The 27,576-nt window shown below is 39.7% G+C and overlaps 1 protein-coding gene across 4 annotated transcripts in view; it reads right to left on the bottom strand.

Moving 5' to 3' along the window:
• Nucleotides 1–21,316, bottom strand: part of FAF2 (Fas associated factor family member 2) — a 55,658-nt gene extending 34,342 nt beyond the window's left edge. Inside the window, exons 1-2 of one of the 4 annotated variants that reach the window (XM_027098261.1) lie at nucleotides 21,169–21,219; nucleotides 19,886–19,926 (exon numbers count right to left, since the gene is read on the bottom strand). Coding sequence is in view for 3 of the 4 variants with exons in the window: in XM_027098262.1 (XP_026954063.1) it covers nucleotides 21,169–21,231 (63 nt within the window). In the remaining variant the exon portion in view is untranslated. Of the gene's footprint in view, nucleotides 1–19,885; nucleotides 19,927–21,168 lie in introns of all 4 variants that reach the window. The other 3 variants (XM_027098262.1, XM_027098259.1, XM_027098260.1) reach the window with 3 other exon arrangements.
• Between the last annotated feature and the right edge of the window lie 6,260 nt (nucleotides 21,317–27,576).

Below are 27,576 nucleotides of genomic sequence, written 5' to 3'. Positions count from 1 at the left end.
GGGCTACTCTTCATTGTGGTGCGCGGGCTTCTCATTGCGGTGGCTATTCTTGTTGAGGAGCATGGGCTCTAGGTGCGTGGGCTTCAGCAGTTGTGACACGCAGGCTCAGTAGTTGTGGCTCGCGGGCTCTAGAGCGTGGGCTCAGTAGTTGTGGTGCATGGGCTTAGTTGCTCCGTGGCATGTGGGACCTTCCTGGACCAGGGATCGAACCCGTGTCCCCTGCATTGGCAGGCGGATTCTTAACCATTGCGCCACCAGGGAAGTCACAAGGTTGTTTCCTTATTGGTAAAATGGAAATTAAAATACTAATTAACCCACTGGGTTGTAAAGATTAAGTATAGAATGCTCAATTTATTATTTTTAAGAAACATGAAGGAAACATTAAAAATGAGAATGTTATAATGAAACTGTACTTAGTTCATGTGGACAAGGAAGACATCTGTACATCAACTAAGATGACCATGTGGATTTTTTCCCTTCATTATTTAATGTGGAATATTACACGGATAGAATTTCATATGTTGAAGCATTCTTGGCATTCCAGAGATAAATCTCACTTGGTTATGGTGTATAATCCTTTTAATATGCTGCTGAATTCAGTTTGCTAGTATTTGGTCAAGGATTTTTGCATTAATGTTTATAAGGGATATTGGTCTGTAGTTTTTTAGTGGCATCTGGGTATGGCGGTAATGCTGGCTTCAAAGAATGAGTTAGAAAGTGTTCCCTCCTTTTCAGTGTTTTAAAAAAGTTGGAGAAGGACTGGAATTAGTTCTTTAAATTTGTTTGGTAGAATTCACCAGTGAAGCCATCAGGTTCAAGGCATTTCTTTGTTGGGAGATTTTTGATTATGGATTCAATCTCCTTACTGGTTATAGGTCTATTCAGATTTTCTATTTCTTTGTGATTTAGTCTTGGTAGGTTTTGTATTTCTAGGAATTTGTCTATCTCATCTAGGTTATCTAATTTTTTGGCATACAATTGTTCACAGTACTCTCTTCTAATCATTTTTTTCTTCTGTAGAATTGGTAATAATGTCTCCATTTTCATTTCTGTTTAGTAATCTGAATCTTTTCTTTTTCTTAGTCCACCTAGCTAAAGGTTTGTCAATTTTGTTGATTTCAAAGAACCGATTTTTGGTTTCATTGATTTTCCTATTCTCTGTGTTGTTTACCTAGGCTCTGTTCCTTATATTACCTTCCTTCTGCTAGCTCTGAGTTTAGTTTGTTCTTTTCCTTCTAGTCCCTTAAGTTATACAGTTAGGTTGTTGATTTAAGATCTTTTGTGTTTAAAAATTTTTTTTTATTTTTTGGCCACACCGCGTGGCATGCGGGATCTTAGTTCCCCGACCAGGGATCAAACCTGTGCCCCCTGCACGGGAAGCACGGAGTCTTAACCACTGGACCACCAGGGAAGACCCTTTTATTATTATTTTTTATTTTATTTAAGATCTTTTTTGTTTTTTAACATTTGTGTTTAATAGCTACCAATCCCCCCACCACTCCCCAAGCATTTCTTGCTGCATCCCGTAAGTTTTGGCGTGTTGTGTTTTCATTTATCTCTACATATTTTCTAATTTTCCTTGTGATTACTTCTTTGATCCATTGGTTATTTAAGAGTGTGTTGTTTACATACATTTGTGAATCTTCCAGTTTTACTTTTGTTATTAATTTCTACCTTAATTTCATTGTGGTTTGAGAAGCTACTTTGTATGATAGCTATGTATTAAAATCAATTGAGACATAACTTCTTATATGTAGAAAACTCTAAAGACCGCCCCCCATCCCTGTTAGAACTAATAAATGAATTCAACAAAGTAGCAGGATACAAAGTCAACACACAAGTTTCAGTTGCATTTCTTTACACTAACAATGAACACTCTAAAAATGAAAGTAAGAAAACAATTCCATTTACAATGGCATCAAAAAGAATACTGTGAATTAACTGAGGAGGTGAAAGACTTGTACAATGAAAACTACAAAACACTGCTGAAAGAAATTAAAGACCTACATAAATGGAAAGACACCCAGTGTTCGTGGATTGGAAGACAATACTGTTAAAAACCCAAAGTGAGCTACAGATTCAGAGCAGTCCCTATCAAAATCCCAATGCCTTTTTTTTTTTTGCAGAAATAGAAAAACCAACCTTAAAACTCATATGGAATCTCAAGGGACCCGAAGAGCCAAAACAATCTTGAAAAAGAACAAAGCTAGAGGACTCACACCTCCTGATTTCAAAACTTACTATAAAGTTACAGTAATCAAAACAATGTGGTACTGACACAAAGATAATCAAAACAATGTGGTACGGACACAAAGACAGACATATAGGCCAATGGAATGGAATAGAGTCCAGAAATAAACTCTTGCATATATGGTAAAATGATTTTTGACAAAGGTGTCAAGACCATTCAATGGGGAAAGACCAGTCTTTTCAACAAATGGTGCTGGAAAACTGGATATCCACATGCCAAAGCTGGATCTTTGCTGTGAAATATATATACTGGTCTCTGCCCCCAGTTTCTGACATAGAGCTCCTAAAACCCTTGCAGATAGGGGTACCAGGAGATTCTTTTGTTCTAACATTTAGTTTTTGACCCCAGTTCCTGACTCAAAGCTCTCAAAACCCTTATAATTTCCTACGTGATAAGAGCACTAGGAGCATCTTTTGTTCTAATATTTGTTCTCTGATCCTGGTTCCTGACAGAGATCCTAAATCCCTTGGAATTTCCTGGATGATATCATTGTATTTTGTTCTAATGAGGTGACTCCTGGTGGGCTCCTGGATAGGGACTGGCCATCAGACAGAACAAACCATGATTAGAAGCTTCAAATTTTCAGCCCCACCTCCCAATCTCCAAAGAGGGGAGAGGGTCTGAAAATGGAATTTAAATCAATCATGCCTAGGCAATAAAGCCTCCGTAAATATCCCAATAGTATAAGATTCAGAGAGCTTCTGAGTTGGTGAAGCCATCTACATGCCAGGAGGGTGGTGCATCCCAACTCCGCTGGGATAGAAGCTCCCCTGCACTTGGGACCCTTCTGGACCTTGCCCTAGATATCTCTTTACCTGGCTGTTTTTCTGTATCCTTTATTATATCCGTTGTAATAAACCAGTAAACGAAAGTGTATTCCTGAGTTCTGTGAACCACTCTAGCAAATTATCAAACCCGAGGAGGGGGTCATGTGAACCCCAATATATAGCTGGTCAGTCAGAAGTTCAGGTGGCATCTGGGACTTGTGATTGGCATCTGAAGTGCGGCAGTCTTGTGGGACTGAACTCTTAACTTGTGGGATCTGATGCTAACTTCAGGTACACAGTGTCAGAACTGAACTGAATTGAATCTAGGAGAACTGCTTGGCAGAAACTAACACAATATTGTAAAGCAGTTATACTCCAATAAAGATGTTAAAAAAGAAAAACAGTACACGTTCCACTACTTCACACTGCATCATTTCCTCCCAGCAGAAGTCCTACGCTCCAAGGAAAGTCAGGTTAATTCCATGACTATAACTTGAAGAGTAAAATATTGCCTTATTCGTCCTGTAACTCACCATGAATTTGCATAGAATGCTCCTTAGACTCTAATGCCATGGACTATTATGCTTTATCAATAAATGATGAGAACTTGAAAAAAAAAAAAAGAATTGCTTGATGTGTGGAAAACGTACATGTCTATTCAGAGAAAAGGAGAAACATAGGAGGAGTGTGTTTTTCCTACTCATTTACCTAATACCATATACAAAAATTAACTCAAAATGGATCCATGACCCAAATGTAAAACCTAAAATTATAAAACTCTTAGGAGAAAACATAAGCTAAAAACTTCCTGACACTGGATTTGGCAATGATTTCTTGAATGTGACACCAAAGGCACAGGCAACAAAAGAAGAGAGACAAACTAGACTTCATGAAAATTTTAAAAATTTGTACAACAAAAGACACTACCCAGAGTAAGAAGTCAACCCACAGAATGGGAGAATATATTTGCAAACTGTATATCTGATAAGGGATTAATATCCAGAATATAGAGAACTCTTAAAACAACAGAAAAATAAACAACTTGATTGGGCAAAGGACTTGAATAGACATTTCTCCAAAGAAGATATACGAATAACCAATAAACATATAAAAAGATGTTCAACATCACTAATCATTAGGGAAATGCAAATCAAAACTATAAGCTACCATTTAACACCTGTTAGGACAGCTACTATTGAAAAAACAGGAAATGAAAAGTGCTGGCCAGGATGTGGAGAAATTGGAACCCTTGTGCAACACTGGTGGAAATGTAAACTGGTACGATTGTGGAAAACAGTGTGCAGTGCATCAATAAATCAAAAATAGAACTACTATATGACACAGCAATTCCACTTCTGTGTATGTACACCCATGTTCAGAGCAGCATTATTATCCACAGTAGCTAAGATGGGAAACAACTCAGTGTCTGTCAACAAATGAGTGGAATAAGCAAAATGTGATATACACATACAATGGAATATTATTCGGCCTTCAAAAAGGAGAAAATTCTGCAATATCCTACAACACAGATGAACTTTGAGAAAATTATGCTAAGAAAAACAAGCCAGTCACAAAAAGACAAATACTGTATGGTTCCACTTAAATGATGTGTTTAGAGTACTCAAAATCATAGAGAAAGACAGTAGAACGGTGGCTGCCAGGGGCTGGAGGAGGGGGAAATGGGGAGTTATTGTCTAATGGGTATAGTTTCAGTTTTACAAGATGAAAAGAGTTATGGAGATGAATGATAATGATGGTTGCACAGCATTACGAATGTATTAGTTATCACTAAATTATATGCTTAAAAAATGGTTAAGGGGCTTCCCTGGTGGCGCAGTGGTTGAGAGTCCGCCTGCCAATGCAGGGGACACGGGTTCGTGCCCTGGTCCAGGAGGATCCCACGTGCCGCGGAGCAGCTGGGCCCGTGAACCATGGCCGCTGAGCCTGCGTGTCCGGAGCCTGTGCTCCACAACGGGAGAGGCCACAACAGTGAGAGGCCCGCGTACCACAAAAAAAAAAAAAAAAAAAGGTTAAGATGGTAACTTTTATGTGTATTCTGCCACATTTTAAAAATTGGGGGAAAAAGACATTTGTAGTGTGTTGTGAGATGAACTTGAACTTGATTAAAAGGTTCTAAAGTACTACAATCAGATTGTTTTCTGGGAATCAAATAAATTACTTCTCACTAAGTTCCTATTTCAGTATCTATTCTTTCATTTAACACACTTAATTCCACTAAAAAACAAACAAAAACCACTTTGGCCTTATTCAACCTTTCCTAATGTGACTCAGCTACTCAGAATCAAGCAGAAAAGTTGTTTAGGAAGACATAAAGGTGTTATTGCTTTCTTCTTTATGAGAAACATTACAAAGGCACCAAACTTTACTAGTCTTCCAAAATGTCATCTGAGAATCTGGCCTTCCCTGTTCCCTCCCCACCCTCGAGGCCAACAGTATCTGCCACTGTATATGTTTCAAAATAGCGTGAAATTACACTTCCAAAACTTGACATGCATGAGATTTGTGTATGTATATATGTATGTATATATACATACATATATACATGTATCCATATATGTATAATCTAATGTCAAGTGACAAAATGTTAACAATTTACTTTTAAATTTAATTATACTTTTCAGCCTCAAAACTTGGCATTATAAAATGCTCCATGATTTAGATTCAATTATTTATTAAACATCTATGAGTCAAGCACTGTAGTATGTGCTTTCTTATCCACTCTTAAAACAACCCTGTAAAGTTAGAAATATCAGAGTCATTTTGCAGATATGGAAACTGAGGCCTAGAGGGATTAATTAACTGTCAAGATCTCAAATGGTGCAATTCCTAATATGGAGCTCTTTCCCCTACATCATACTGCAAAGATGAGAATGTGGCTAACTCGAATTTTTGCTTTTCCCTTCCTCCTAAAAATGGGATACTTAAAGCTGCTGCAACTGCTTTAACAAAGAAAGAGAAACAACATCAAGAACAACAACAACTAAAACAAAACCCCTCTGGTTAAGTGAGATTTCTGGTGAGTTATTAAATTCACTCAACAAATATTAATTGAGCATCATGCAGCAAGCACCACAAAGAAATCACAGTCCTGATCCCCAATAATTTTGTGGAGTAAAAAGACATGTAAATAGGGACTTCTCTGGTGGCGCAGTGGTTAAGAATCTGCCTGCCAATGCAGGGGACACGGGTTCGAGCCCTAGGCCGGGAAGATCCCACATGCCGCAGAGCAATTAAGCCCATATGCCACAACTACTGAGCCTGTGCTCTGCAGCCTGTGAGCCACAGCTGTTGAGCCCACGTGCCACAACTACTGAAGCCTGCACGCCTAGAGCCCGTGCTTCCAACAAGAAAAGCCACTGCAATGAGAAGCCTGCACAGCGCAATGAAAAGCAGCCCCCACTTGCCACAACTAGAGAAAGCCCGCGTGCAGCAATGAAGACCCAATGCAGCCAAAAAAAAAAAAAAAAAAAAAGACATGTAAATAAATAAACTATACACCAGTAATAAACAAATCCAAGTCTTCCAGGGAACTCAGGATGGTATCAGAGTTCTGAGCTGAAAACTAGCAGAAGGAGGTGTTTCAGGGCAACAGAGGAGTATGCATGGAGGCACAGAGGCAATGATAAAGAATGCCATGTTAAGGGAACTGAAAAATATCACTGGAATAGAAATGGAAAGGGTAGAATTATGGAGTTAGACAGTGAAATATGGGTCAGATCATAAGATGCAAAGATTTCATGCTGCTTTAATCAATGCAAAGCAAATGAAAAATCTTAGTGACACAATCAAATCTTTGCTAGAAAGATTATTCTGGAAAGAGTAAGACGGCTGAATTGAAGAGGACAGAGACTTGAAATTAGGGGCAGTGGTACAGTTACTGAAATATTCCAAAGGGGAAATGAAGTGTAAACTAGGGTAGAGGCAATGCAGATAGAGTGGAGGGTTAATTGAGGGTAGTGGATTTTTTGGTTTCACTTATTTAACTCCAACAGGAATTTATAAACACTAATACATATACACATGCATACATACTGAAAAAAAATTCCCCAGATACTTAGCATGAAAATATTTTCTCTTCTAAATTTATACCAGGAAAATGAAAACATTTTCAAAATTTCCTTGGTGGGAAAATCCAAAGCCAAGAGGCACCTCAGTGCTCATAGTGATTTTGCTATTTATCATTTCTGGCACTCTCACCAAACGGTAGTTTAAAAACACACGAACACAGAGGAAGCATTTAACATCAAATCTTCCATTTTATTACGTTACTGTTTTTTGCTATTCATTTTAAGGAAAAATATAATATGGAGAAATAGCCACTAAGATTTCCTAAATATGTCAAATGACCCTCAACTGGCCCAAAAGAAAATTGGCAGAATTAATCCTTATCAATATCCACCTCGAAGATATGCTTCTAGAAGAATATCTGTAATACAGATATTCTTTTATACTACTCTGCCAATTACACAGATGTTATTCCTTGAAACACTTAAAGGAGTGCAAAAACAAACAGGGATGCCCAGCCCATTCTGAAGAAATAACCCAAAACTTGAACCAACTTGATCATAAATGCCTGTGATTGTTACATAAAAATGTAACAAACGAAGCCTAGCAAGCACTACTGAATCAGTCTGTCAAAAAGCTTCTGAGAGGACAATAACTGTGTTCTTGAATAAGAAGATTCAACAACATAAAGATGTCAATCACATCCCCTCAAATTCATTTTATAAATTTAATAAAATTTCAATTTTGAGAAGCTGATTATAAAGTTCTTTTGAGGGCTTCCCTGGTGGCGCAGTGGTTGAGAGTCCGCCTGCCGATGCAGGGGAAACGGGTTCGTGCCCTGGTCAAGGAAGATCCTACATGCCGCGGAGCGGCTGGGCCCGTGAGCCATGGCCTCTGAGCCTGCGCGTCCGGAGCCTGTGCTCCGCAACAGGAGAGGCCACAACGGTGAGAGGCCCACGTACGCAAATAAATAAATAAATAAATGAATAGACTCACAATTGTCAAAGATGGCACAACCTAAGCCTTAATAAGCACAATGGCAATGAAATGTAATACGTTAAATATATTTACATCCATGAGTTCACTGCAAATTTTAAAACTCTACAATTCAAATTTTAAAAATCTCAGTGGTAAACAAATGACCTAATGAACCTAATGAAACTTAAAAGCTTTTGCACAGCAAAGGAAACCATAAATAAGAAGAAAAGACAACCCTCAGAATGGGAGAAAATATTTGCAAAGGAAGCAGCTGACAAAGGATTCATGTCCAAAATTTACAAGCAGCTCATGCAGCTCAATATCAAAAAACAAAGAACCCAACCCATAAATGGGCAGAAGACCTAAACAGACATTTCTCCAGAGAAGATATACAGACTGCCAACAAACACATGAAAGAATGCTCAACATCACGAATCATTAGAGAAATGCAAGTCAAAACTACAATGAGGTATCACCTCATACCAGTCAGAATGGCCATTATCAAAAAATCTACAAACAGTAAATGCTGGAGAGGGTGTGGAGAAAAGGGAACCCTTTTGTACTGTTGGTGGGAGTGTAAATTGATACAGCCACTATGGAGAACAGTATGGAGGTTCCTTAAAAAACTAAAAATAGAACTACCATACGACCCAGCAATCCCACTACCGGGCACATACCCTGAGAAAACCATAATTCAGAAAGAGTCATGTGCCACAATGTTCATTGCAGCTCTATTTACAATAGCCAGGACATGGAAGCAACCTAAGTGTCCATCGACAGATGAATGGATAAAGAAGATGTGGCACATATATACAACAGAATATCACTCAGCCATACAAAGAAACAAAATTGAGTTATTTGTAGTGAGGTGGATGAACCTAGAGTCTGTCATACAGAGTGAAGTAAGTCAGAAAGAGAAAAACAAATACCGTATGCTAACACATATATATGGAAACTAAAAAAAAATAAAAGGTTCTGAAGAACCTAGGGGCAGGACAGGAATAAAGACGCAGATGTAGAGAATGGACTTGAGGACACGGGGAGTGGGAAGGGTACGCTGGGACGAAGTGAGAGAGTGGCATGGACTTATATATACTACCAAATGTGAAACAGATAGCTAGTGGGAAGCAGCCGCATAACAAACGGAGATCAGCTCAGTGCTTTGTGACCACCTAGAGGGGTGGGTTAGGGAGGAGATATGGAGATATATGTATATGTATAGCTGATTCACTTTGTTATAAAGTAGAAACTAACACACCACTGTAAAGCAATTATACTCCAATAAAGATGTTAAAAAAAAAAATCTCAGTGGGACTTCCCTGGTGGCGCAGTGGTTAAGAATCCACCCGCCAATGTAGGGGAAATGGGTTTGAGTCCTGGGCCGGGAAGATCCCACATGCCGCAGAGCAACTAAGCCCGTGCGCCACAACTACTGAGCCTTCACTCTAGAGCCCACGTGCCACAACTACTGAAGCCTGCGTGCCTAGAGCCTGTGCTCCGCAACAAGAGAAGCCACCACAATGAGAAGCCTGCACACCGCAACAGAGAGTAGCCCCCTCTCGCCGCAACTAGAGAAAGTCCATGTGCAGCAACGAAGACCCAACACAGCCAAAAATAAATAAATAAATAAATAAAAATTAAAAAAAATCTCAATGGTTACTTCATAGGATGCTAGGAATCAACTCATTATTTAAAAACTAATAAATAATTGAAAGGATCAAATGTTTATCCTGCCTTTATTATATATACTATAACTCGGTGTAACTAAACAGGGGAGGGAACATGTATCTTTATCCCTATTAACAAATAAAGAAGGGCTGACAGCGTCAGAATGTCATCATTTTGTATGAAAAGGTTAGGCAAAAACTAATGAAATACAATGTATTAATGCTAATCTTGTGGAAAATGTATCTAAGGATACTAAAACTAAGCTAAATTTGAATTTTCAAGTGAAAAATCTTTACAAAGTTTAACTGTCAACACTTTAAATTCCCAAATCACAGGGTTAATTCTGTAAATTTGAAAAATATCAGACAAGTCTTCTGTATATAAAATATTTTCTATATGTATCCTTTTTGAAGAGGACTTGCACTCCTTCGAGTATACATTAGGCTACTTGATAAGTGTTTCTTATCTTCTAACTCCAGTTTTAAAAAAGGAGGACAGTTTTGCAAATTTTCAGTTCTACCCTTTATTAAATATTCCCTGGAAAAATAAAGAGAAATGTAACAGAACATGTGTACAATTGAACATTCTCCAAAACTGCCCCTTTTTTTGATAGAGCCCTAGTATTTATCAGGTACTTTACTTGCGTTGTCTCATATAACCCTTTTAAGAACCCAAGACACCCTTTCAGGATAAAAACCTAACTGGGAATAGAAGGGAACTTTGTCACCCTGATCTAAGAAACACTCGCAGCTAACATAATAATGGTCAAAGACTGATGATTTCCTCCTAAGATCAGGAACAAGACAAAGATATTTACTCTTGCCATTTTTATTCAACATTATACTAAAACTAAGCAAGAAGGGAAAAAAAGAAATAAAACTATCTATTCACATGTGACATAATCTTGTATATAGAAAAAACTAAGAAATTTACAAAAAAACTAATAGAGAACTAATAGAGTTCAACCAGGTTGTACGATATGAGATCAATATACAAGAATCAGTTATAGTTCTATATGGTAGTAATGAACGACCTGAAAATAAAATTAAGAAAACATTTCCTTTCCCAGTACCTTCAAAAAGAATAAACTTAATAAAAGAAGTGCAAGATTTGTACACAGAAAACTACAAAACATCGAGAGAAACTAAAGATGACTTAAATAAATGGAAAGACTTCTCATATTCATGGATTGACAGACTTAATATTGTTAAGATGGCAATGCTCCCCATACTGATCTAGAGTAACAGCAATCCCTATCAAAGACCCAGCTGCCTTTTTTTGCAGAAATTGACAAGGTGATCCCAAAATTTATTTGGTAATGAAAGGGATCCAGAATAGCCAAAACACTTTTGAAAAAGAACAAAGTTGGAGGACTCACACTTCCTGATCACACTTATTACACAACTGCAATAATCAAGGCAGTGTAGATACAGATAAGGGTAGACACAGATCAATGGAACAGAAATGAATCCAGAAATAAACCTTTAGTTATGGTCAACTGATCTTAAACAAGGGTTTCAAGGTTATTCAATAGGGAAAGAATAATCTGTACAAGAAATGGTGTTGGGAATACTGGATATCCACAACCAAATGAATGAAGTTGGACCCCCACCTCATATCCATTAACTAAAAATGGATCAGACCTTATGTGTAAGAGCCAGAACTACAAAAATCTTAAAAGAAAACAGGTGTAAATCTTTGTAACCCTGGATTAGACCATGGTTTCTAAGACATGACCAAAGCACAGGCAACAAAAGATAAAACATTAAACTGGACTTCATGAAATTAAAAAACTTCAAAAGACACGATTAAGTGAAAAGACAACCCACAGAATGGGAGAATATTTTTGCCAATGATATATCTGATAAAGGACTTATATTCAGAATATATAAAGAACTCTTAACAACCCAACAACAAAAGACAAATAGCCCAAGTAAAACATGGGCAAAGGACAAAAATAAACCCACACACCTATAGTCAATTAATCAATGACAAAGGAGGCAAGAATATACAATGGGGAAAAGACAGTCTCTTCAACAAGTGGTGTTGGGAAAGCTGGACAGCTACAATGAAATTAGAACACTCCCTCACACCATACACAAAAATAAAAATAGTTTAAAGACCTACATATGACACATGATGCCATAAAACTCCTAAAAGAGAACATAGGCAAAACATACTCGAACATAAATCATAGCAATGTTTTCTTAGATCAGTCTCCCAAGGCAAAAGAAATAAACACAAAAATAAACAAATGGGACCTAATCAAACTTAAAGGCTTTTGCACAGCAAAAGAAACCATCAAAAAAACGAAAAGACAACGGAATGGTAGAATGGTAGAAAATATTTGCAAATGATGTGACTGACAAGGGGTTAACATCCAAAATATATGAACATCTGATACAACTCAATATCAAAAAAAACAAACAACCCAATCAAAAAATGGGCCGGGACTTCCCCGGTGGTCCAGTGGCAAAGAATCCACCTTCCAATGCAGGGGACACGGGTTCGATCCCTGGTCGGGGAAATAAGATCCCACATGCCACGGGACAACTAAGCCTGCACACCACAACTACTGAGCTCGTACACCTCAACTAGAGAGCCCCCGTGCCGCAAACTACAGAGCCCGTGCGCTCTGGGGCCCACATGCCACAACTACAGAGCCCACGTGCCCTGGAGCCTGGGCGCCACAACTAGAGAGAGAAAACCCACACACCACAACTAGAGAGAAGTCCACGTGACACAACAAAGAGTCCGTGTGCCACAATAAAGATACCATGTGCTGCAACTAAGATCCGACACAGCCAACCAGCCAGCCAGCCAGCCATAAATAAATTTATTTTAAAAAAGGGCAGAAGACCAAAATAGACATTTCTCCAAAGAAGACACACAGATGGCAACAGGCACATGAAAAGGTGTTCAAACATCACTAGTTATTAGAGAAATGCAAATCAAAACCACAGTGAGGCATCACCTCACACCTGTCAGAAGGGCTATTATCAAAAAGAACACAAATAACAAATGTTGGAGAGGATGTAGAGAAAAGAGAAACCTTATACACTGTTGGTGGGAAAGTAAATTGGTGCAGCCACTGTGGAAAACAGTATGGAGGTTTCTCAAAAAACTAAAAATAGAACTACCATACGACCCAGCAATTCCACTCCTGGTGGGTATATATCCAAAAACACAAAAACCCACACCAATCTGAAAAGATACATACACCCCAATGTTCACAGCAGCATTATTTACAATTGCCATTATATGGAAGCAACCTAAGTGTCCATCAACAGATGAATGGATAAAGAAGATGTGGTATATATACACAATGGAATACTACTCGGCTATAAAAAAGGGTGAAGTTTTTGCCACTTGCGGCAACACTGATGGACTTGGAAGGTATTATCCTAAGTTAAATAAGTCAGACAGAGAAAGACAAATACTGTATGATATCACTTATATGTAGAATCTAAAAAATACTATAAACTAGTGAATATAACAAAAAAGAAGCAGACTCTCCAATATAGAGAACAAACTAGTGGTTACCAGTGGGGAGAAGGGGGAAGGAGTGATATATGGACAGGGGATTAAGAGGTACAAACAACTATGTGTAAAATAAGCTACAAGGATATATTGTACAACACGGGGAATATAGCCAACATTTTATAATAACTATAATTGGAGTATAACCTTTAAAACTTGCAAACCACTACATTGTATACCTGTAGCTTATATAATATTGTATACCAACTATGCTTCAGTTAAAAAAAAAAGATGTAGTGTGTATATACACACACATACACACACAAAATGGAATAGTACTCAGCCATAAAAAAGAATGATATATTGCCATTTGCAGCAACATGGACCTAGAGAATATCATACTAAATGAAGTGAGACAGCGAAAGACAAATATTATATGATATCACATATGTGGAATCTAAAAAAATAGTACAAATGAATCTATATACAAAACAGAAACAGATTCACAGACATAGAAAACAAACTTATGGTTACCAAAGGGGAAAAGAAGAAAGGGGAGGGATAAATTAGAAGTATGGGATTAAAAGATACAAACTACCATACATAAAATAGATAAGCAACAAGGATTTACTGTGAAACGAAGGGAACTATATTCAGTACCTTGTAATAAGCTATAATGGAAAAATATCTGAAAAAAATATAACTGGATCATTTTGCTATACACCTGAAACACAACATTGTAAGTTAACTACACTTCAATTTTTAAAAAATGGGCAAAAGATTTGATTTTTGTATCTCCAAAAGAAGACACACAAATGGCCAATAAGCATATGAAAAGATGCTCAACCATCTTTTCAGTCATTAGGGAAATGCAAATCAAAACGAGATTAAACGAGATTAATACCTCACGCTTACTAGGATGGTTTCAAAGATGGATGATTAACAAATGTTAGTGCAGATGTGGAGAAACTGGAACCTTCGCATACTACTGGTAGGGAAAATGGTATAATTGCATTGGAAAAACTGTTTGGCAATTTCTCAAAAAGTTAAACAGAGGTACCATGTGACCCAGCAATTCTACTCCTAGGAGAACTGAAAATATGTCCAAAAAAAATTGGTATACAAATATTCATAGCAGCATCAATATTAATAGCTGAAAAATGGAAACAATAAAAATGGCCATCAACTGATAAAATGGATAAACAAAATGTGGTTTATCCACACAATGAAACATTATTGGCCATAAAAAGGAATGAAGTACTGATATAGGCTACAATATGGATGAACCTTGAAAACATTATGCTAAGTGCAAGAAGCCAGGCACAAAAGGCTGTACAGTGTATGCTTCCATTTATACCAAATGCCCAGAATTGGCAAAATCTATGGAGACAGAATATAGATTAGTGGTTGCCAGGGGTTAGAAGGAGAGAAGAATGGAGAGTGACTGCTAATGGGTTTCTTTTTGAGGTGATGAAAATGCTCTGGAAGTAAATAGTGGTAATGGTTGCACAACTTTGTAAATACACTAAAAACCACTGAACTGCACACTTTAAAAGGGTTAATTTAAGATACGACAATTATATCACAATAAAATTGTTATTAAAAAAAAAGAGCCCAAGAGACAAAACTAGAAAATTAGTAATGATCAGAAAACATGATAAGAAATTCGATAGAAGATCAAAAAAATCAAGATAAATGTACAAAATGCAACAGCATTTTTATTAGTAACCATTTAGAAATAAAGAGATATCCCATTCACAGGGTGACCAAAACTACAAAATACCTAGGAATAAGTGTAATAAGGAATATCCAAAAACTAGAGGAAAGTTAAAAAAAATATTTTAAAGGACATGTGACATCTGAATAAAGAAATGTACATGTGCCTGAATTTCAACCAGTCCCAAATTATTATTTTAAGCAATTCCAATAATTCCACGGCTGCACAAAATGATTTTTTTTAAACATCTTTTTTTTTTTTTTGCGATACGCGGGCCTCTCACTGTTGTGGCCTCCCCCGTTGCGGAGCACAGGCTCAGCGGCCATGGCTCACGGGCCTAGCCGCTCTGCGGCATGTGGGATCTTCCCGGACCGGGGCACGAACCCGTGTCCCCTGCATCAGCAGGCGGACTCTCAACCACTGCGCCACCAGGGAAGCCCTAAACATCTTTATTGGAATATAACTGCTTTACAATGGTGTGTTAGTTTCTGCTTTAGAACAAAGTGAATCAGCTACACATATACATATATCCCCATAGCTCTTCCCTCTGGCGTCTCCCTCCCTCCCACCTGCCCTATCCCACCCCTGTAGGTGGTCACAAAGCACTGAGCTGATCTCCCTGTGCTATGTGGCTACTTCCCACTAACTATTATTTTACATTTGGTAGTGATATGTCCTTGCCACTCTCTCACTTCATCTCAGCTTCCCCTTCCCCGTGTCCTCAAGTCCATTCTCTACATCTGCATCTTTATTCCTGTCCTGCCCCTAGGTTCTTCAGAACCATTTTGGGTTTTTTAGATTCCATATATATGTGTTAGCATACGGTATTTGTTTTTCTCTTTCTGACTTACTTCACTCTGTATGACAGACTCTAGATCCATCCACCTCACTATAAATAACTCAATTTCGTTTCTTTTTATGGCTGAGTAATATTCCGTTGTATATATGTGCCACATCTTCTTTATCCATTCATCTGTCGACGGACACTTAGGTTGCTTCCATGTCCTGGCTATTGTAAATAGAGCTGCAATGAACATTGTGGTACATGACTCTTCTGAATTATGGTTTTCTCAGGGTATACGCCCAGTAGTGGGATTGCTGGGTCGTATGGTAGTTCTATTTTTAGTTTTTTAAGGAACGTCCATACTGTTCTCCATAGTGGCTCACAAAATGATTTTTAAATGTACATGAAAGAACTTGTAAGAATTACCAATAATTAAAAAAAAGAATAGGGAAGGAGTCCTGTCCTATCAGGTATTATCAGTAAAATTTGGTAGAAAGCTATTATTATTAATTCAGTAATGCCACTAGCAAATAGGTTATCGAAAACAGAGTACACTATGATAAAATCATATCAGTTGGGGGAGGGATTGACTATTCAGCTAAACTATAGTCTTTCCTGGAAAAAAGCAAGTTTGGGTTCTCATCTCATACATACAAAAAATTAATTCCACATGGATTAAAGATCTGATTTTAACAAGAAATCTATAAAATATTTTGAAGAAAACAAAAGAGAACATATGTATAATGTCATTAAGTAGAAGGCATTCTTAGACAAAACAGAAAATCCAAAAGCCAGAACGAAAAAAATGCCAATTTGATGACATAATTTTAAATAAGGGTAAGTGAAGAGATTAATGATCAAAGATAAATGTCACGAAAGAAAATATTTGCTATACATGACCAGTATACATAAAGAACTCGTACAAACTGATAAGAAAATGTCAAATAATCCAATAGAAAATGAACAAAGGATAAACAGGGAATTTATACAATAACTAACCATAAGTAGCCAAAAGGAGCTCAATCTCATCCATAATCAGGAGTTTATAGAACGGAATTCAATCTTAAAATCAGCACTTTTTATTCTGCAACCAGAAAACAAACCTTCCATAATACCATGGGACACCTGCAAAGCCAATCCGTCACTCTTATGTCCCTACTCTTTCCCATTTGAAATAGCTTAAAACAAGTGTTTGCATTAGCTGTTCAAACTCAACTGACTGCAAAACGAAATCAAAAACTACAAACACCACTACGACTAGAAATGCAAATTAAAACAAGGACTCTGAAAATTTAATCAGATTAACAAAAACTGAAAAGACACCATCCAGTGCTGGCAAGGATGTGGGGAAACTGGTCGTCTCACATCCTCTTGGTGAGAGTGTGAGCTGCCAAAACTCCCTGGAAAGCAGTCTAGCAGTAGCTATTAAAATTTACAACGTACATTGTTTTGACCCAGTAACACCACATTTTTAGGATTCTGTTTAGAATTAAAAGCCCTGCTATGTCAGCAGTATCCCCTAGGATCCTTAACTTCCGGAACACTTCCTTCATCTTCATGGTCTAACTGAAACTTGGCTCTTCCCTGAAGATACTCCCCCTGAAGCCCTCTCTCCCATTTTCTCTCTCATACCTGTGGGTATGGAAGGGAGAGAACGGTCCTCCTTGTTCATTCCCACTTTGGGGGATTCTTCTTCCCTTCTCCTTAAAAAGTCCATCTTCACGTAGAGAAGATTAAGAGAATTAACATTAGTGATGATGTCCAGGATTAGAATCACACTTTTGGACTTCCTTTGCTGTGTTCTCTTTCTTCAAAGTGTGCCATACTGTTTCTATTGGCCCTACTCACCTACCTGTTGTTGAAAACAAATCAAAACCTAGGGCCAGAGCGGCAGTGCTGGCCCTAGTAGTAAGAAAGAGAATCCAGAGTTCTGGATTCAAATCTAAGCTCATCACTGACCTTAGGTAAATTATCTCCTGATCCTAGTTTACTCAACAATACCAGAACCTACACCATGTTTACTGGGAAGACTTAAAGATACAATGGATCTAGAGCACTTTCGATAAAGTAAATGCTCAATAAGTGTTTAAACAATGTCAAAAACAAAAACACCTTCGAAACTCAAAATTTCATACTGCTGTACAAGCAGAAAAGGACTGTTTCTTCCTCTATTGGCCATGTATAGCTCCTTTAGTTGCTTCTCTCTTTATCCATGTCATCCTTCTCCAGGTGTTCAAACAGCAACCTAGAGGCAGTAAACCAAGACACCAGGGGAATCGGCTATACCTGGAAATTTGGAAACATGGACTTCAATACAACTGACCTTCCCCATATTTGTATTAGCTCCTCTTAAAACTCATTACTTCCCATTTAAAGAAAATGGGGAAAGCCTAAAATAAATATGGCATTAGTTATTCATATTCAACTGCTTGTAAAATAAACAGGAGAAAGTAACTAGAAGAATCTTAAAAGACATCAAACAGACTTAGAAGCCTGCTAAATATAACCTAAGGAGTTCCAATCAAATCATATGTCACAAAAAAAGTGAAATAGAGGAAACCTGAGATTTCCAAAATATTTCACTTTTGCTAATTTCGATATATCAAATGAAGCAACTTATTGAAAACTGACTCCTAGCAGTGTCATCCTGTTCTGTCCTAACCCCTGTGGAGATTCCAAGCACATGCTCCATACTGTTAGTGAAGCAAAGCTGAAACCTAGTGTTATTTCACTCTCTAGTTGAAAAAATCTTTGATGGCTCTTCAAGCCTACAGATTTAAGTTTAAACCATTGAGCACAGGCCTCCAAAATCTGGCTGTAATTTACCTTTCCAGTGTTATTTTCATCTTCCAATTCTCTAAATCCATCACAACAAACACATTCTACATTATTTCATATCCATGCCTCAGCTTTGAACATACTCCTGCCCACCACCTGTTATTCCATTCCTCCTTCAAAGCAGCAAAGTACAGTGGAAAGGGTCCAGCTTTTAAGTTCAGATCCAGATCCACTAGATTTCTAATTCTAATTTCATCCCCACTACTTAAGAGCTTAATGATCTGGAGCAAATACTTTACTAGACCTGTTTCCTTACCTAGGAGGAGGCATATCACCTGTGGCACTTTTACAAGGCTATTGTGAGGATTAAGCATAATGGTTCTAAACTATCTAGCACCACACCTAAGGCACGGTAGAAACTTAATGGTAACTACTGAGCCATCCTTCTTTCCCCCTCCATCCTCATCAATACTATCATTTCCTAAATTTCCACAGCACTTTGTTTATACTACTATGTATATTACACCATGAGCACTAATATACTGCAGAATACTCATTATTTATGTATGTGTCTGGCTTTTCCATTAGGTTATAAGCAAGATGGTTATGGGTATGGATTTCTAAATCTCTGCCACTTACCACCTGAGCAAGTTATTTGACCTCGCAGAACCTGTTTCTTCATTAATAAACTGAATTGGGGTTAACACCTTACAGTGTTACAAAAAGGTTTAAAAGAGTTAATGTACATCAAATACCTCGTATAACGCTTGACACCTAGTAAATTTCAGAGGATGTTAATGGTAATCTGGATGATGACCCTGACCCAAGCAACTGCTTAAAGAATACACAAATGTAAAATGTATTTGTCTTATTAAATCCAATTTCATAAAGCAATCTTAATACAACTTTAACCTGCTACTCACCTCTCTTACTGATAGAGACAGCCAATGAAGACAAAAACAGAGATTCCTATGCACTTTATCTCAGAAATGCTACCACATATTCATGTTCTTCCAGGACCAGACTAAGTACTTCACGACTTATGGTTCACCTCACCTCATTACACTTTAAACAACATGGGGGCTTATCCCTCAAGAGTTGTAAGGGATAAAACGATCTGCCAGAGTTAAACAACACTCTGAAATTAGTAGTCTGTAAGGAAGTAGAAGCTAGTTATCTGCTCTTTATTCATTTTAATTCTAATGTGCTGTGTCATCAATTTCTCTACTCAAAACTCCAAACAAATGTCAACTACTTCTATGACAGTATTTTCCAATTTATACACTTCCAACCCACTGCTTGATTTAAGAGAAAACACTTCAAAATTAACTGCAGTGAAATCAAGGAAATCACAGAACAGTGAGCGCTTGCAAAGAGAAAAAAAATACAATATTAGAGCATTTGCATTCCACTTTCAGGTGTACACTGCTACTTACATGGGTTGTACAGCACACACGTCAAGAGCTCAGGAAGGGTTCTGGAAAGATGGACCTGGTTTTAAATCTGACATCACAACTTACTAGCTGTGTAACCTAAGCATGTTACTTCTTAAACCTCATATCCCTCATCTCTAAAATAGGGATTGTAACAGTATGACTCTCATAGGGTTGCATTAAATACAATAATGTATATTAAGTGTTTCAGGAAAGTACTTACAACACCATACTCAATAAATGGTATTCTATCCATTTGTTGTTATTGCCTGAGCACTAAGGTTTTTGGTAAATATTGTGTAATTAATGAATATTTAGCATATTTTATATTAGGAAATAAGCATACCACTAACTTTAATTCTATCCTAAGTTAAATAATGATTAATAGTTGCAATACGTTTAAGAGCAATTTACTGTTTACAAAGCCCTTTAGACATCCATAAACTCATTTTGATCTCCACAACATCCTTAGGGGATAAACACTTTTAAGATACGTATTCTAGAAATAAAGAAACTGGTACCCATCAGGGTAACACAGAGTCAAGGTTACCTAAGTCTCCTCCAACCAGATTCTCCAGCTCAGGGATAAAGTGCATAGTGTCCAAAGTTCTTAACCCAAACATCCACTAAAAGGAGGCAGATTCCAGCCAAGTTTCCCACCCTCCTCAAGCAGAGTCAAGAACGTGAGCCCAGGAATAAGCCCGGGGTAATAAACCCCGTCAGACGGCACTGATGACATTTCTCATGCACTGTTTCATTACGAGGTGTCCTCCCACATCTTTAGGGCGGGGGCTAATCCTGACCCCACTGCCACCAGAGCGCCCAACACAGGGCCTGGCACCCAAGAGGCCCTCAGTAAACGTTTGTGGAAATGGCATGGGAGGCTGGGAGGAGGCCTTCCAGAGACCCGAAACGAAGTCAACTCCACGGTGGGGATTAAGCATCCCAGTAGATCCACAGTCGTTGGCGGAGAGAGTCCAACCGGTAACCAGGCTGGAAAAAGGATGGCTGAGGACGGGCGCCGCTAAGGGGAACCCGGGAAGCTGACCCTCTTGAGGGGAGAGAGGGGGAGCGGGTCTGCCCGCAGCCATTCCTGGAAGGCTGGGGACCGACAGAGGCTCGGGCGCCGGGGGCAGCAAGCAGGGCAACTGGCGCCTGGGGGGGGAGGAGGCCGCCTGATGGTCTGAGAAGAATCTCGGGCCCAATCTGAGCAGGGTTCTGGGCTCCTCTAGGGACCCACTCCCTAGCCCGCGGTGGCATTCGCTTCACCGAGTACTCGCTGCTACCTGAAACTGCAGCAGCTTCTCTGTCTGCTCCTGTGTTAGATCCCGCTCCTCAGGCGCCGCCATTTTGCAGCCGCCTCTACGCTTCTGACCCGTCCGCACCGTCACCCGCCGGAAATGACCTCAGCAGCAACCACATCCGGTCTGAACAGCCGCCGGCGCGCAACTGCGTCTGCGCGTGCCGGCCCAACCTGGAGGCGGGAATGGTGACAATTTCCGCCGCTAGAGGGCACCACTCTCGGGCCGATCCCTAACACTTACGAAAATTGTCGGGGGACTGTCTGCCCAAGTCGCCCTTAGGAGTTAGGCGACGAACGGATCTACCAGGGACTTGACTCTCGAATAGATCGCAAAGAACCGAGAGGTCCCGAATGCTCCTCGAGAAGCTTCGGAAATTCACGAATGCCCCTCGGCAGATTTCGCCTTCTTCCTAACCATTTTCATCTCCAATGTTTCTGAATGTTTCTTAGGAAATTGCAGTCGTTCAGAAATATCGGCCGTTTGATTCCTGCCATGATGTTTCCAAAATCCCCTGACCATCTCTCAGGAGGTTCCGAAAGTCCCCGAATACTGGGGGCGTGGTGGGGATGGGGGCGTTTCCCACGCCGCCTTCGAGCCGGAAGCTGTGGAAGATGTGCGCCCCTTGAAAATGGTTGGCCCTTGGCCACCCGGGCACTACCAGCCTTAGGCAGAGCTTTCCGTCCACGCCTCTTGCGACTCTGATCCTGCCTGCCTCAGGCCCTCACTCGTCTCTCTGCCCACTGGCCCGTCTTCCCTGTGACCAACCGAAGGAAGATCCCAGGACTGGGATCAGGAGACTTGGATTCACGTTCTAGTGTCCACCTGGCAAAGTGCTGGACATCTCCGGGCAAACCACCTCCTCTCTGCTCTAGTTTTGCCATTGATGGAATGAGATTCACCAACAGCCCCAGATATGCTGTCTAAGCTCATTCTCCTTGGAAGCAGTCCCCCACCCTTTCCACTGCCTTATCTCCACCCCTCAATGTCTGCCTTCTTCTGCACTTTCCTTGCCCCTTTTAACCCGCCACCTCTCTTCAGGTCTCCATTTTCATTTCCACTTCTTTTCTCCTGCCATCCGCCTTCTCTGTCCACTGTCCAGAAGGCCTTGGGAGGCAGAGGGTTCATGGTCTGGTGCTTTTCCACAGACTACCCGTCTGACTCCTAGCAAGGCACTCAGCCTCCTGGGCCCCCGCTGTCCTCCCCATCTATGGAATCTCACCCCATGAACTTCACGGGGTTGAATTAGGTGAGACAGAACCGGAAGTGCTTTGAAAGCTGAAGTTCCGTGAAGAGTACATTAAAGGATGGAAGGACTTAAGTTTTGGCTATTTCTTTCTTTCAGGCCTGAATCAGGTCTTACTAGGTCTGCACAAACTGCATAACAATGTCCTAGAATTTTTCTTAGACCCTTAAGGTAAAATTGTAAGCAAGTAGAGCCACTTTGGAGAATTTCTTTTACATCAACTCAAAGCTCAAATGAGATGCAGTACTATTCAACGTCTCCAATAATGATGGATCCGGAAGAACTAGATGAGGGATTGCAAAGTCAGGTGCCATCTGGAGTTGTTGCATAATTTTGATTTAAGATGTATTCTTTCCACACACAAACTTTGTGGTTATATTAAACACCATTGAATGTTCTTCTCTTCCTTTAAGACACAGACACCCTTTTAGTCTACATTTCCCTTTTCTTCTTTGAATAAAAGTGTGGCTACAAGAAATATTTTACTTAAAAAAAAAAAAAGCAACAGCAACAACAACTCGACCATAGGAATACAATATGGCAAACTGGAGAATCCATTCCCTGGGCAAAGGCGGCTTCTGCTTTTTAGCTGTACCTTTTGGCTTACATGTAAGACCAGTACTGGGGAGGGATTAATTAGGAATTCGGGATTAACAGGTAGATACTACTATATGTAAAATAGATAAACAACAAAGACCTACTGTATAGCACAGGGAACTATATTCAGTATCTTATAATAACTTATAATGGGAAATAATCTGAAAGAGAATATGTGTACGTATATGTATATATATATGTATAACTGAATCACTTTGCTGTACACCTGAAACATTGTAAATTGACTAAACTTCAATTTAAAAAAAAAGAAGAAGACCAGGGCTTCCCTGGTGGTGCATTGGTTAAAAATCCACCTGCCAATGCAGGGGACACAGGTTCGGGTCCTGGTCCGGGAAGATCCCACATGCTACAGAGCAACTAAGCCCGTGCACCACAACTACTGAGCCTGCGCTCTAGAACCCGCAAGCCACAACCCCTGAGCCTGTGTGCCACAACTACGGAGGCCCGTGCGCCTAGAGCCCGTGCTCCACAACAAGAAAAGCCACTGCAGTGAAAAGCCTGCACACCACAACGAAGAGTAGCCCCTGCTCACCGCAAGGAGAGAAAGCTCGCGCGCCACAAGGAAAACCCAACGCCGCCAAAAATAAACAAATAAAAAAAAATTTTAAAAAAAAGACCAGCATTGCCACAACTTCCCCTTTTCTAAGAGCACCTAACAAATAAGGATCTGTGTATGAAATCTCCCCATTTTGAAATGGTAATAACTAATTCAGTTTTTAAGAAAATTACTGTCAACCATAACTGCAAGCCACATTTCAGCCCATGAGCTACCAGCCCACCCCTCTGACCTAGGCAGAATCCTCATGGCCTCTGTTTGCCACGGGAGAAGCTGGCCTTGGAAGAAACCTAAGCTTTTTTGATAGGTTCAAGATGAAGAGTGTGGAAAGCGGCATCAAATATTGGCTTGCCATCTTCTTTAAGAATAATTTTTTCGGGGCTTCCCTGGTGGCGCAGTGGTTGGGAGTCCGCCTGCCGGTGCAGGGGACGCGGGTTCGGGCCCTGGTCCGGGAAGATCCCACATGCCGCGGAGCAACTAAGCCCGTGCGCCACAACTACTGAGCCTGCGCTCTAGAGCCCGTGAGCCACAACTACTGAAGCCCGTGTGCCACAACTACTGAAGCCCGCGTGCCTAGAGCCTGTGCTCCGCAACGGGAGAGGCCACCACAATGAGAAGCCTGTTCCCTGCAACAAAGAGTAGCCCTCGCTCACTGCAACTAGAGAAAGCCCGCGTGCAGCAGCAAAGACCCAATGCAACCAAAACTTAAATAAATGAATAAATAAATAAATTTATAAAAAAAAAAAAAAAAAAAAAGAATAATTTTTTCTGACCTTTATTTTCCTTTTTAGAGCCCTGTTGTCCAATCAAAATACAATGATATCCACATGTGTAATTTTAAATACTATAGGATCACATTTAACACAGATGAGATTAATCTTAGTAATATATTTGATTTAACCCAATATATCAAATATATTATCTTTTTTTGTACTAAGTCTTCAAAATCTGGGGTGTATTTTACACTTCCCTAAATCTCTATTTGGACTGGCCACATTTCAAGTACTGGGTTACCACACATGGTTTCTGACCACTGCATTGGACAGTGCATTCTAAAGCATTCTGAAGATATTTTTAATAGATTTATTAATTATATTCATCTACATATCACCTATGTGTGGCATCTAAACTACAACACAAATGAACCTAACTACTAAAAAGAAACAGACTCACAGACATAGAGAACAGACTTGTGGCTGCCAAGGGAAAGGGGGGTGGGGGGAGGGAAGGACTGGGAATTTCGGATTAGCAGATACAAACTATTATATATAGAATGGATAAACAACAAGGTCATACTGTATAGCACAGGGAATTATATTCAATATCCTGTGATAAACCATAATGGAAAAGAATATGAAAAGAATGTATATATGTGTGTAACTGAAACACTTTGCTGTACAGCAGAAATTAACACAACATTGTAAATCAACTATACTTCAATAAAATTTTAAAAATTATATTCATCTACAGATTTTAGGAGTCGATTAAACAAACATTTACTGAGTGCTTTATTCTGATCCAGGCTCTGTACCACATGCTATAAAGTTAACACACAGCCACTGTCCTCGAAAGAACACACAGTTTAATGAAAAATTAAATGAATTTTCATCAGTCTCTGGACTGGGGTGTGTGTGTGTGTGTGTGTGTGTGTGAGAAAGAGAGAGAGAGAGAGAGAGAGAGGTTTTGAGTGCACACAGGGATTTGTGGCTGAGAGCTGTCTCAGGGAATCTAATGAATATTTGTTTCTCTAATCCTAGTAATGAGGCTTTGCTGACACCTTACCATTTTGTTCCTGATAAAGGATGAATTCTGTCCTGCTGAGTCATGGAAATCCTAGAACAAGTCCTCAATTTCTGAATAACTGGAACATAAGATATTTTCTGTCAGTTGGGGACATGGCATTTTGATTGCTGAGTAAAGCAGACCATTGAGATGTCAGCAACAGTTTTTTGTTTGTTGCCCTGCTATCCATCAAATTATTCATTATTGGTTAAGTGGAGCTAGCAGGAATTAAGGTGACTCAACTAGATTCATCCAAAAAGTAAGGGGAGTGAGAGAAGTAATACCTGCACCCAATAGTGTATTTTAGATTCTCAGGCTTCTGCTAGGGGTGTTTGGACTGATGAAAAAAAATTAAGCTTGGAAGCAAAGTTTTGCCTTATGTAAGTCAAAAAGTACATCTCATGCTCTGCAGGGACACCTGAGTATTGCACCATTAACTGTGTGGTTTTGGAAAGTGAAACTCTCTGCAGTTTGCTCATCTCTCAGCTGTAAACAAATAGTCTCTACCTCACAGTTTGTGGCAAGGGTTAACTCAGAGAGGACATGTAAAATTCATGCCCTCATCATAGCCACCTTGAAGATTTGGGAGAGGACAGAATGAAATAAAGTATTAATGGAAGGCTTTATCCAGCACTATTCACAATAGCCAAGACATGGAAAAAACCTAAATGTCCATCGACAGATGAATGGATAAAGAAGTTATGATTGATACACACACACACACACACACACACACACACACACACACACATATATATCCAATGGAATATGACTCAGCTATAGAAAAGGATGAAATAATGCCATTTGCTGTAACATGGATGGACCTGGAGATTATCATACTAAGTGAAGTAAGTCAGAAAGAGAAAGACAAATACCACATGATATCACTTATATGTGGAATGTAAAATATGACACAAATGATCTTATCTACGAAACAGAAACAGACTCAAAGACAGAGAACAGACTTGTGGTTGTCAAGGGGGAGGGGTTGGGGGAGGGGTGGATTCGGAGTTGGGGATAGGCAGATGCAAACTATTATATATAGAATAGATAAACAACAAGGTCCTACTGTATAGCACAAGGAACTGTATTCAATATCCAGCGATTAAATCATAATGGAGGGCTTCCCTGGTGGCGCAGTGGTTGAGAGTCCGCCTGCCGATGCAGGGGACACGGGTCCGTGCCTCGGTCCGCGAAGATCCCACATGCCGCGGAGCGGCTGGGCCCATGAGCTATGGCCGCTGAGCCTGCGCGTCCGGAGCCTGTGCTCCGCAACGGGAGAGGCCACAACAGTGAGAGGCCTGCGTACCGCAAAAAAAAAAACATAATGGAAAAGAATATGAAAATATATATATATATATATATATATATATATATATATATATATATATAAACTGAATCACTTTGCTATACATCAGAAACTAACACACATTGTAAATCAACTATACTTCAATAAACTAAATTTGGAAAAAAGGGAGAAGGCTTTATCATTGCTAAAGCTCTTCGCAGAAGTTAGATTTTGCTATAGATTGATTCAATATGTGTTACTGTCTTACAGTTACTCAGTTCTGGGGATGACCTAGCCTCAGGAATCTCCTAGAATAACAGGAAGTCAACTGCAGTATCAGGTGGAAAGTGACAGAGACCCAAAAGTCGATAATAGACTGTATCTGTCACATAGGTCCTCTTATCTCCCTATCTCATCTCTCCCCTGGAACGCTGCAGTTCCCTCCTAACTGGTCTCCTGGATTTTACATTTGCCCCTCTCTGATTCAGTCTCATCACAGATGCCAGAGAAACGTTTCAGAAAGTAAGTCAGGGCACTTCCTTGGTGGTGCAGTAGTTAAGAATCCGCCTGCCAATGCAGGGGACACAGGTTTGAGACCCGGTCCGGGAAGATCCCACATGCCGCGGAGCAACTAAGCCCATGCGCCACAGCTACTGAGCCTGTGCTCTAGAGCCTGCGAGCCACAACTACTGAAGCCTGCGTGCCACAACTGCTGAAGCCCGTGTACCTAGAGTCCATGCGCCACAGCAAGAGAAGGCATAGCAATGAGAAGCCCGCACACCTCAACGAAGAGTAGCCTCCGCTCACCACAACTAGAGAAAGCCCACATGCAGCAAAAAAGACCAATGCAGCCAAAAATAAATAAATTAATTAATTAATTAATTAAAAAAAAAAAAGTAAGTC

The sequence above is a fragment of the Aethalodelphis obliquidens genome, unplaced genomic scaffold, assembly GCF_003676395.1.
Source record: "Aethalodelphis obliquidens isolate GAN/ISIS:26980383/991018 unplaced genomic scaffold, ASM367639v1 scaffold121, whole genome shotgun sequence".
Taxonomy (NCBI): Eukaryota; Metazoa; Chordata; class Mammalia; order Artiodactyla; family Delphinidae; genus Aethalodelphis; species Aethalodelphis obliquidens.
This window is presented reverse-complemented; position numbering and strand designations above follow the sequence as displayed.